The 13,210-nt window shown below is 40.9% G+C and overlaps 1 protein-coding gene across 1 annotated transcript; it reads right to left on the bottom strand.

The window, feature by feature from the left end:
- Nucleotides 1-12,233: 12,233 nt before the first annotated feature.
- LOC149186903 (phenylacetaldehyde reductase-like) lies at nucleotides 12,234-12,890 on the bottom strand. The gene has a single exon (XM_089409497.1). It carries the CDS (start codon nucleotides 12,888-12,890, stop codon nucleotides 12,234-12,236), a length of 657 nt encoding a protein of 218 aa, XP_089265623.1.
- Nucleotides 12,891-13,210: the final 320 nt, after the last annotated feature.

Genomic DNA, 13,210 nt, shown 5'->3' with positions numbered 1-13,210 from the left:
TGCATCGGCAGTTTACATTCATATTTGCAACATACATTATTGATGTTTAATCCTGATGATTTTGATGAAGTGTGTGTTCAGGCCATACATATTGAATCAAGTGGCATACCATTCAAGTTTTCACTGTAATCATCCAAAGAGTTGGAAATCAAATATTCCAATGACAGTAAGGGGAAGAACAATTCGAAGAGAAATAAATCAGTGATAACTCAGAAGGAAAGACCTACTTTTTCTCATTGCCAGAGAATCGATCATGATGAATCTAAGTATTGGAAACTTCATCCAGAACTTAAGCCCAAAAATTTCCTTAAGGAGAAGGATGAAAAGAAAGCAATTGCATCAGTCCAGCAAGATCTAGGTTTAGATTCATGTGATGCAAGGAGGATAACCACTATGGTTATGATAGGTAAAACTTCTGACAATGGTTCAAGTTTGAAAACTATTGCATCTTCATCAAACATAAATCCTTCAAATGAGGATAAAAGAGTTGAATTGTTTAACATAAGGATAACCTCTAAGCATACAAAGATAAATACAATGTTTGACAGTGGATCATAAGAGAATTTAATATCTGAATATTTAGTTAAAAGTTTGGATTTGGAAACATGAAATCATCCAATACCTTACCCTTAGGATGGATAAATAAATCAATTCAGATAAAAGTCACCAAACAGGGTCGATTAGGATTTTCCATTACAACTAATTACATTGATGAAGTGGAATTAGACGTGGTTCCAATAGAAAAATGTGGAGTTGTCTTAGGAAGTCCTTATCTTTATGATCATGATGTAGTATTTTACAGGAGAGAGCATAAATATCACCTTAAGAAAGATGGGCTTGAATTTATCGTCACAACACATCAAAACAAAAATCACTTGAATTCAGTTAATTATAATCATATGAAGCAATTAATAAGTTCAAATAAGAAATTGGTAATCATGCTTGTAAAGGATCAACATAACAATCAACATTACACTTGTTTAAGTTATGAGACTCAGCTTAAATATGGTTTGATTCAAGAGATAGAAACTATTTTAGTTCTATGTAAAACCAAACATCTTAATTAGAAGCAGGGAATACAACATGAATTACAGTTTGTGCCTAAAGCTCCTCTTCCTAATGTTAGAATGAATCAATTCAGTTCAAGTTCGGAAATTAATAGATATAGGGATACAGGTCAGTATTGGGGAAAGTCAATGTTCAATTTCTCTTGTATTGTGTCACCATTTCATGTTTCAAACCATTTGGAAACCTCTTTTCAAGTGGAGAGGAAACCTATTTGTTTTCATATCAAAGCCTTTTCTAAAGCAATGTCAAAGTGTCTAAGGGAAACTTATGCATCAAGGTAAAGTGCTAATCAATGGAAATATCATTTAGTGACTAAGGAAAAAGTGATTCAAACAAATCAACAGCTAATTCAATACTTTCAAAGACAAACTAAGTTGCAGCGAATTTCACCTTACAGTTTGATAGGTTCACTGCAGCAAGTTCACTTAGTAATTAGGAATCAAGAAAGTATAGATGGTTTGATGTCAATTATATCTTTGATTTTCTCTGTCATTCTGCAAAATAGATTGTTTATACATATTAAACAACATCCAGTAGAGATTGTTTTCAAATATTATGAATCACTAACTCACGGTTCTTCGCAGAAAGAAATCAATTTCCATGTTCATAATAGGTTGTTTGCTCATCGTCGCAAGTTGTTCATACTGCAGATGGATGGAACACGTCACCAACTCAAAAAGTGCCATGGTTAGCATCATTAGGCTCATCACTTGTAGGTGATTAATCGAATGTATTGGTACATCATCAGGTCAAGGTGGAAAGAGAGGGATCTCTACCCTCATCGACTATTTTTTTAGTCAAACTTTTGTGGTCCAAAACCTTTCAAGTGGAGAGGACTGATACAGGAGGATCTTGTCAAATCAATTGCACAGGTCATCCTCAATGTTCAAGTTTCGTCATCAATCCAGTTCAGCTTCGACAGTGTTGGTTATGGATTAGGTTGTGTAGGTAATGTTATGGTTTTCATGGCGTTCAATTGATATCAGTTTGTACCTAGATGTCGATTTTTGTTCATCGATAGTTCCACCAAGATTGTTCGATGATATGTTTCTTGTCATTCGCCTCGCAAGATTTGGTGTCGACATGGGTTTTTTTGTCCACTCGTAGGTTGATCATCGACATGGGTGTCGTCCGTTGTAGAGGTTCGATATGGTTCATCATCAGGTTATTGTTGCAAATGCCACTTGTGTTGACAACGTGAATTTGGGTTTATGTCTCATGTTTCTAATGTCTCTTTGTGACATTTGGGGAAAAATGGGTTTTGTTTATCTATTTCGATGAAAAGTACTAGAAACCCTAACCTAATACACTACATTCAAAATGCATTAAAAAAGAACCATTACCTAAATCTATGAATTAAGAATTGAACTCATTATAAATTCAAACTATATCAATATATTACCACTCATGGTATTAAAAAAAACCTATGTATAAATCCTAAACCTAGTCTAAACCTAAACATGTTAACTCTCGGCCTATGTTATATACATTGTAAAACAATTAAAAATATATTTGAACGCATCAGCGCAAACCACATCGGGAAGGTCACATGTGACAGGGTCATGCAAGACAATCAAAGCTAAGTCATCAGGTCAGCAGTTACTTGACCGCATAGGAGAAAGGAAAACATGTGACTAGTGTAAACCATTGGAGTATTAAACCGCGAAGTTTCACCGCAGCATGGAAACCGCCATGTCTTCAGAAACTGCAAATGGGCATGACATGTGAACAGCAAGGATTAACCATCAGCGGGTTGGTTTTTGGAAACACGGGGATAAAATGTCCAGGTGGCTGCCAAGGGTTAGATCGCTTGGTCACATGCCAGCGGTCCACCCAATCCACATTTCCATAATTGCTAGCGGTTTAGAGTTTTAATACAATGCTTTATTTTGGGTTTTTGAAGAGTTTGTTTGTTGGAATTAATTTGATGACCATAACAAATTAGCCTAGGTGGCATTAAACAACAAGACCGAACTCTTAACCTGAGTCGAATTGGATCCACAGAAATACTATCGAGAACCATGACTGAATCAGGTCGAAAAAATCTCCAAAGAAATCCAAAACAGTATCAAAAACACCCTGAACCAATGGCCACGACAGCCGGCGTGGAACAACGAGGACCTCGGTCAAAGTGCGTTGACCGAGGCCCATGGAGATCGCACAGGAGGTTAAAGTAGCCCCTGGGAGCCCCAGGTCAGGAAACGGAGGTGGATTTTGATAATCGCGCATCGCTAGATGAACAGGGCCAAAATGGAGGAAGCCCGAGCACTCGGTCGTGTTGGGAACCAGAGGACCACGAGTGGAAAAGGTAAAAGCACTAAAGTAAAAAGGTAAGACCCACACTCTAGAAAACCGACGTTATTGATCGGGGCGCCCTTGAACAGTAAGAGGTTTTGGACAAGAGTGAAGAGATTCCATACATCAATCGATGCATGGCAAGAGAAGGTGAGATAAAACCATCGTTGATTGTGCACTATCGGTCGAGCAAGTCAACCATGCAAAACATGCATATGGCGTCGAATCTGGAGGGCTCATATCGGACGGCTGAGATCATGCCCGATGGAGGAAGCGGAATCGACAGGGAATTAGTCCACGTTCTAGAAGGGATTTTGAATCCGTTTGACCACCACAGTGGAGGAAAGATTCATCCACAGTGTAACTGAAGAAACGAACCAATGAAGCATGCTAGCGTCATTTAGAAGAGGACAAGTGGCCACTCCCTAAGTGTTCATGATGATGCTGACATAGGGAACTCCAAGCACAGCTACAGAAGGTGAATCGACACAAGCGGAAGAGGAACCGAACAGGCATAGGGATCAAATGGCTAAATCCATGAACAGAGACAGTCGAATCAACCAAAGTTGATTTGGAGTCAAAATTGAGAGGAGTCCAAGTGACCAAGGGAGACAGTGAACAGTGAACCCTGAGAGGAGGACTGAACACATAGAACAGTAAAACCAAGCAGAAGAGACAGAGGGTTGAGCTAACCACAGGCGGCATCAAGAACCAGAGAGCTTGAAGATTAAAGCCTTCCCATAGAGGAACCTATCAAGACTGAGCATCACATTTCGCTCTTTCCATTGTAGACCAAGGGTCGCAGAGCTGGTAGAAGAAGAAGAGTTTGTGTACTCCAAGTGGCTTGGGGAATCCAAGAACCACCCTGCCAAGAAAAATCTGCTTCAGGAGAACTCATATTGAGTCCTTGTATTGTAATTTTTCTGCTGAAAGACACAATAAAACAAGGCCACCACTGAAGCTGGACTAGAGACGTAGCCCTAGAGAATAGGGTGAACTCCTTATTAAAATTGTTTGTGTCTTTGTGTTGCTTACTGTATTTCTCTGCTGTCTCACCATTTTATTATCTGTGTATTGGCAATCTGATCGATCTGTTGTTTCAATAACATAGAACACACACTAGCACATGAGTCTGTAATGCCTTAGTTCAATAAATCTTTAACTGATGGCACCCATAGGGTGAATATTAGATCAAGTGGTATCAAAGCTTTAAGGTTGTAAGGTTAGACAACCTTTTGTTGGTATAGCTGTGAATGCTCACAAGATCAAAACTCAAATTAGGAGAAGGAGAGTTGGTGGAAACTAATCCTAAAATTGGAAGAGTCTATCCTCGAAAGACCATGTTAGAAGAAGGTTCTATGGGGCCAGACCCTCAATTCATAGAGAGTTTCCTAGCTATAAAGTCTATGGTTGAAGAAATGTACAAAGACTTTAGAAAGAAAAAGGGGGAAGATGCATCATGCTCTAAGAAAGAGAAAGAAGACGATGAGTCTCACTTCCATGACAACTCCAAAGGAAAGGGGAAAGAGGAAAAATATCTCACACCTCCTAATAGCCCTGTACATAATAAGAAAGCATCTTTGATTAAGTTAGATGTTAAGTTTGATTTTCCTATATATGATGGAGAGCTAAATGCTAAAAAATTGGACAATTGAATTAGACAAACTGATGTGTATTGCAGGCTACATAACATAACCTCAGACAAGAGTAAGGTTTAGCTCGCAAGCTTATGCCTAGGAGGCAATGCCTTGGTTTGGTGGGAAGGTAGAACCCAAGCTGATATGAAAAGCCATGGTAAGACCATCTCTATCTGGATGACTTCATTTCTACAATCAAAAAATAGTTCTATCCATTGGCCTACATGCAACAGGCCATGATGATTTGGCAAACTCTTAGGCAGTTGAAGGGGAAAAGTGTACAAGGGTATACTCAAGAGTTCAGAAAGAGAGCATTGACGTTGGGTATTTCACTAGACTCACCAAAGACTCTTTTGATGTACATTGGTGGTCTACACAGCTACATGAGGCATATCATCCTCATGTTTAATCCCACTAGTATAGATGAGGTATCTGTACAAGCTACTCATCTAGAGGCTAGAGGAAAGAATGGCAATCTAGAAGTTGGGGGACCATCCCAACCAACTATGAGCAAGAGCAGGAGAAAAGAAAATAGAAGGGGAAAGCCAGGAAGGCTAACACTGCACAGAAAGCCAAAGCTTCATGCACTCACTGTAAAAGGGAGGGGCATGATGATGACCATTGTTGGATTCTGCATCTAGAGATGAGACCTATGAAGTCCAAGGGCAAGAAGAAGAAGACAGTTGCAGCTATTCAAAGAGATTTGGGGTTAGACTCGGGAGATGAAACAACTATAGTAGCCACAGGTATAAGAGGTTGTCTGCTTTAGAGAATGCTGAAATCAAGAAGCAGGTGCAGGAGTTGCTCAAGAAGGGTTTCATCAGGCCTAGCACATCACCATGTGGGTCACCAATCGTTTTGGTGATCAAGAAAGATGACTCATGGAGAATGTTCACTAATTACCGAGCACTGAATAAGATAACAATAAAAAATCATTATCCTCTTCCTCGCATAGATGATCTTTTATATCAATTAAAAGAAGTTGTTTATTTCACCAAGCTAGATTTGCATAATGGATACCATCAGGTCAGAGTTGCAAAGCAAGATGCATGGAAGACTGCATTCAAAACAAAGCAGGGATTGTATAATCGTTGGTTATGCCTTTTGGCTTAATTAATGCTCCTACTACTTTCATGAGATTAATGAATGATGTGCTCAGACCTTTTCCTAATGATTTTGTTATTGTGTATCTGGATGACATTCTATTTTTTAGTAAAACATGGGAAGAACACTTAAAGCATTTTAAGCAGACATTAGATGTTTTGAAAAGAGAAAAACTTTATGTTAAACTCTCAAAATGTGAATTTGGCAAAACATCTCTAAACTACTTGGGTCATGTAGTAGGGGGAGGTGAATTGAAAATAGATCCCTTTAAAGTGGCATTCATATTGAATTGGCCTAAACCCAAGTCTGCTACAGAAGTGAGAAGCTTCCTAGGAGCAACACAATATTGGAGGAAGTTCATCTCTAACTTCTCCTTGATTGCAGCTCCCTTACATGCTTTAACAGGATTGAATAAGGTGTTTCAGTGGGGAGGAAAAAATTAGAAAGCATTCGACACCTTGAAAGAGAAAATTAGTACAACACATGTACTAGCGCTGCTAGATTTGCAAAGACCATTTGAGATCCAAACTGATACCAGTGACTCTGCCATGGGAGCAGTGTTGAGACAACACAAAAAACCCATATGTTATCATTCTGAGACTTTTAATCCTGCAGTGTTTAACTATCCTACATATGATAAAGAATTGTATGCATTAGTTCAGAGTGTGAAAAAGTGGAAACATTATTTAATGGGCAAAGAGACAGTAATACATACTGATCATCAGCCACTTCAATATCTACACTCCCAAACTAAGTTGAAACAATCAAGACACTACAAATGGATGGGTTTTCTACAACAATTTCACTTAGTCATCAGATATAAAAAGGGCATACATAACAAGGTTGTAGACATGTTATCTAGACCCATTATAAATGCATCTACCATACTTAAGCATAATTTTGTGCTACATGAAAGCTACATAGAAAAATATGCTCAGGATATGGATTTTAAAGATGTATGCAACTTTGAGTCAAGGCAAAAGAGTAGAAGAATTGGACTATCATATAAAGGACTGACTCTTATACCATTGTGGGAAACTCTGCATTCCACAAACTGAGAGGATAAAGATAATTAGAGAATCACACACTTCTCTGATATTAGGTCACTTTGGGGTAAGCAAAATAGTTGCACAGTTGCAAAGCTTCTACTATTGGCCGAAAATGAATGAGACAATTTCTAGGTATGTAAGAGGGTGTGCCATGTGTGCTAAAAGCAAGCCCAACAATAGAAAACTAGGCTTGTACACTCCACTGAGAGTTCCTTCTCACCCTTGGGAAAGTGTTTCCATGGATTTTGTTGGAGGACTACCTAAATCTAGGAAAGGTCATGATTATATATATGTTATTTTGGATAGGTTCAGCAAAATGTGTATTTTGATACCTTGTAGTAAATAGATCGCAGCTGAACAAACTGTAAAATTGTTCTTTGAACATGTATGGGTTCATTTTGGATTACCCACTTCCATTGTATCTGATCGAGATGCCCAATTTGTGGGGAAGTTTTGGTCTAGTCTGTGGGAACTAATGGACACCAAGTTAAAGAAAACCATAGCTTTTCATCCATAAAAAGATGGCCAGACAGAAGTAGTAAATAAGACTGTGATCCAGTTACTGAGAGGTTATTGCAGTAAACATCCTAAGCTTTGGGATGGACACTTGTGTTATGTGTAGCATGCTTACAACTAAGCCAAACACTTCTACATAGAGATCTCATTTTGAGACATGCTTTGGTTTCACACCAAGGTCTCCTTTGGATTTTGTCTTTGGTAAAGATACCATGGTTGATGGACACAGTGATGTGGACAAAGCAACTAGGTTCATTGAACAAATCTAGGAGATCCATCAAGCAGTACAGGAATAGCTGGAAAAGATCCAGGCCAAGTATAAGGCTAGGCATGATAAGCATCAGATGGAGCATAGTTTTCAAGTTGGAGACCAGGTTTCGCTGTATATCAGCAAGGAAAGGATGCAAGGTGAAGGTAAAAAGCTAAAGCCTATCAAGCATGGACCTTTTAGGATACTTGAGAAAATTGGTGAAAATGCTTTTTTCCTTGATCTACCAGCTTACATGCACATCTACTCAGTTGTAAATGCATATTGTTTGAGATTGTTTGAGCCTTCAATGATTGAGGACCCTGAAGAGAAAAGTCAATTGCCTTCTATTGATGACCTGCTACCTAAATACCTCAAAGAGTTGCAGGAAGACACCGTGTTGGATAGGAAGGTGAGGACAATGCACAGGGGAGAAGTTGAGTACCTCAGGATTGGGCTCAAAGGTTCAAAGCCAAGTAGCACAAAGTGGATTGAGATTAGACAAGTGAAGAAATAGTATCCTCACTTAGTCGATGCTTGAAAACCAACTTTTGGTGGTCTAAAAGCTTTTTCAATAGGGATGCTGTGATCCGAATTGGATCCATAGAAAGATTGTCGAGAACCATGACTGAATTAGGTCAAACAAATCTCTAAAGAAATCCAAGACAATATCAAAAACACCCTAAACCAGTGGCCATGGCAGCCAACATGGAACAACGAGGACTTCGGTCAAAGTGTGCTGACTGAGGCCCATGGAGACCATGCAGGAGGCCAAAGTAGCCCCCGGGAGCCCCCGATTGGGAAACGGAGGTGGATTTTTTCTAATCGCGCATCGCTTGGTGAACAGGGCCAAAATGCAGGAAACCCAAGCACTTGATCACGTTGGGAACTGAAGGACCGCGGGTGGAAAAGGTAAAAGTGCTAAAGTACAAAGGTGGGACCTGCACTCTAGAAAAACGACAGTATGGATTGGGGTGCCCTTGAACAGTAAGAGGTTTTGGACGAGAGCGGAGTGATTCCATACATCGATTGACGCGTGGCAAGTGAAGGTGAGAGAAAATCGTCGTTGATCGTGCGCTATCAGTCGATCAAGTCAACCGCGTGAAACGTGTGTATGGCATCAGATCTGGAGGGCTCAAATCGAATGGCTGAGATCACACCCAATGGAGGAAGCAAAATCGACAAGGAATTAAGCCACGTTCTAGAAGGGATTTGGAATCCGTTTGACCACCATGGTGGAGGAAAGATTCATCCACGACGTAACTGAAGAAATGAAAGAATGAAGCATGCTGGCGCCATTTAGAGGAGGACAAGTGGCCACTCCCTAAGCATTCATGATGACGCCAACGCAGGGAACTCCAAGCACAGCTACAAAAGGTGAATCGACACAGGCAGAAGAGGAACCAAACATGCATAGGGATCGAATGGCTAAAGCCATGAATAGAGACAGTTGAATCAGTGAGAGTTGATTTGCAGTCAGAAATTGAGAGGATTCCAAGTGACTAAGGGAGACAGTGAACAATGAACCCTGAAAGGAGGACTGAACACAAAGAACAGTAAAGCCAAGTAGAAGATACACAGGGCTAAGCTGACCACAGGTAGCGTCGAGCACTAGAGAGCTTGAAGATTCAAGCCTTCCCATAGAGGAATATGTCTGGACTGAGAATCACATTTTTCTCTTTCCACTGTAGACCAAGGGTCACAGAGCTGGTAGGAAGAAGAAGAGCTTTTGTACTCCAAGTGGCTTGGGGAATCCAAGAACCACCTTCCCAAGCAAAATCTGCTTCAGGAGAACTCATATTGAGTCCCTGTATTGTAATGTCTCTGCTGAAAGACATAACAAAACAAGGCCACCACTGAAGCTGGACCAGAAACGTAGCCCTGGAGAATAGGGTGAACTCCTTATTAAAATTGTTTGTGTCTTTGTGTTGCTTACTGTATTTCTCTACTGTCTCTCTATTTTATTGTCTGTGTATTGGAAATCTGATAGATCCGTTGTTTAAATAACATAGAACACACACTAGCACATGAGTTTGTAATACCTTAGTTTAATAAATCTTTAACTGATGGCACCCATAGGGTGAATATCAGATCATAACCCTATCTAGACTCAACCAAATTCATCTGAAAATCAGCCCAAGGTGGCTTTATGTACCTGCAAGCCTTTAAAAGGTGTGTTTTCCTTCATTAATCAGACTTTTGTTTGCAGATTCTAGAGGTCATAGTCAGTCTTGTTTTCAGTGTAACAGAAGCATCTGGAGTCGGAATTGGGAATCATGATAGGCATTAGAAATTTGTTTCATAAAGATTCCTTTTGATAGTGATCAAAAGTGTTTGTCTACACATTCATTCTAGTCAAATCTCTATGTAATCGACCTTATCTATTTCAATCCTAATAAAGCGGTCGCTCATCTTGAAAGTGGACCTGGAGACGTAGTCCATCAGGGACGAACTCTGTAATCAACTTTGTTGTCTAGTATTATTGTGTTTTTACTATTTTCACTTCTTTTATGCATCTTTCTTGTGTTTATTCAACTATCATAAAGTCTTATTCTCAAGTAGTTTTCCTAGTTTTCTGTAATTTCAGCTAACATTCAATTCATTTTTTTTTATTTATATATATATATATATATATATGTATATATATATTATTATTTTTTTCTGAATTGGACTAATTCTATTAAGCAAAAATATGGTACAAGAGGATACATTCAAGAGAGACAGAAAATCATCAATCGGAAATGATAGGACTATCAACCTCGGTTCCGGAGAAGGAGTAAAACAAACAAGGAGCTACAACAAGTGGCTGGGAGCCAAAAGAAGCACTGACTTCTACCCTGAAAGGGTAGAGGCCTCAACACGAAGCTTTTTCCCTTTCCTTTTTTTGACTTCGACCCAACCATTTTGGGGTGGATGAGCAATAACAACTTGAAGAATGGGGTTCTCCACAGGGGAGCCCTCCTTTTCTGAATCAGAGGAGGAGGACAAATGGACGCGTTTCTGAGCAGTGGCTGTATTGGAGGAAGGCGCCAGACCATCGGTGGAAGGGACCACTAAATGAGGGGCCTGATCCAATTCTTCATCGCTACCTTCATCTTCAGAGCTGGAGGAATCAGAATCCATGACTGGAGGTGGAGAGCAAGGAGACCATCGTTTGGACTTGGGCTTGGAGACATTGGCCTTATTCTTTTTTGTCAGATGAGATGGGCAGGTGTTCTGCAAATGCCCTGATTGGTGGCAATGGCGGCAACGAAATGCAGTATTTTCGTAATCCAGTGCCTGGGTCCAGACAAAGTCATTTATCTTGAGATTGATTTGTTCTGGAAGTCCTTTGCTCAAATATAACTCCACACATACTCTTGCATATGAGTAGAGACCTTTCGATTCCTGCCATAAATCTCCCCTAATGAAGCTGCCCAAGGTGTCGCCTATAGCTCTAAAGACACGAGTATTCCATAGGTGGGCAGGTAAGTTTGGAAGCCTGATCCATATAGGTGTCCTGGTAATGACTGCAGTAGCTAGATCAAAATCTAGGAACCAAGGAGTCAAGAAGAGCCTTGCTATTCCCATGAACCAAGGGCCCTCTTCTAAGGCCTTTTCATAATGCTTACTGTTATCAAATAGAACAATGAAGTAACCTTTTGAAAAAAAAAAGATCTTACAATGATGAGTCCAGTTTGCATGGATCCATGCATAGAGATCCTGAGATCGCGGCCACAGTCCATTAAATCTGCAAATGATGGCTCTTTCTGCAAATTCTTGAAGTTGGGTTGCAAGATCTTCATGGGTGATTTCAACAGAGGGAACTTCTTGAATCTTGTCAACCAAGAAGGCCTTAGATTTAAGGGCCTCTGGGGGTTTAGGGTTCTCAGAGTGTACTGCATCTTTGTATGAGAAGGGCCGAGCAGAGGATGACTGTCCCGCTGCACCTCCTCTCAGACGAAGGGTTACAACTAGAGAGTTGTTCCTGGAAATGCTGTAAGAAGATAGGGGAAGAGGGTCTTCAAGTTGTTTACCTTGAAAGAGAAGTCACTGAAGGCTTGAAGGGATCCCCATCCAACATTCTAGATTCAGTTTGAGTTCCCGCACCAGATCTGAAGAACTGACCCATTGCATGATGGTTCTGCCTGTAGGCTAAGAAATTTGGATCTGAAAGGAGTCAAAGAAGTGCCTTGACCCCATGCCAGGGCTTCTTGTGCTTCCTAGAGCAGATTTTCCATGGCTATTTTCCATCCGAGGTGTTGGACCTGCAAGATCTTAGCCAATCTATTTGTTGAGAGCCCGATTTGATTGATCAGTGGCAGATCTGGGGATTTTCTACCTTCCTATGCTTGAAGTGAACATCCCGACCCCTTGCAGCGTTCTCCCAGGGGTGGAGGTAGCAGATCCATGAAATGGGGTTGCCAGTCCTGCGCTGACGGCGATGCAAACCCCGTTTTTCTGATTGCAAGCATCTGGGAGCCTGAAGGGCCACGCGTGATCGATGAGGAAGACGTTGGAGTCCTTGGCCGTGGCATTGCAGGATAGCACCAGGCGCCTCTGCTTGCCCTCTTCACCGAGTTCGATCTGGAAGAAGTTGCCTCCATCGAAAGTTTCCGTGGAAAGCTTGTCTAACAAATGTTGAAAAAGGGTTTGGGGAACGCCTGGAGCTGCTAATAAAATGGCCTGGCCCTCTAGATCTTTGGGTGCGGACTTGGAAAGATTCACCGCTTGAAAAACATCGCCGCACCCAGTGACGGCGGCATCTAAACTGCCTTCTCCCAACAGTTCCACTCGGAAGGGCTCGAGCCTTTCTGCAGTGCCCGGTGTGCCCAAGAGATGGCGCATCTTCGTCTCATTCTCTGGATCGCTCACTGAGGCATGAACGGTGTAACCCTGGTTGAGGAAGCCCTTCACTAGCCAGGAATCCATGAAACCAGTCGCTCCCGACGCGCACACAGAGGTTGCCTGGACCTTGACCATCGCAGGGGCCATTCTCCCGTCTTTCCTCGTATTAGATTAGGTTTATTATGCTAACATTCAATTCATTAATGGCTAAACAATTCTACATTATTTTTAGTCTATGAGCATTTTAGATTAACACTTGTGTCAACTAGGACAACATGCCCCTATGCAGCAATAGAGCCCAATCAAAAAAGTGGTCTACCTGCAACTATTGGAGGACTACTGTATGTGGCCCTGATGCTCTGTTGGGGGATGTTGACCCCACAAATCTAACAGTCATTGCCATTATTGCTTGCTCAGTGAGATCCAAAATAGCAGCAATCCTGATGTAGCCCTCTTCATACGACTTA

This window comes from Pinus tabuliformis, chromosome 3_1 (genome assembly GCF_031772625.1).
Source record: "Pinus tabuliformis cultivar Carrire ecotype Pingquan chromosome 3_1, CPIR1, whole genome shotgun sequence".
In the NCBI taxonomy this organism is placed as follows: domain Eukaryota; kingdom Viridiplantae; phylum Streptophyta; class Pinopsida; order Pinales; family Pinaceae; genus Pinus; species Pinus tabuliformis.
This window is presented reverse-complemented; position numbering and strand designations above follow the sequence as displayed.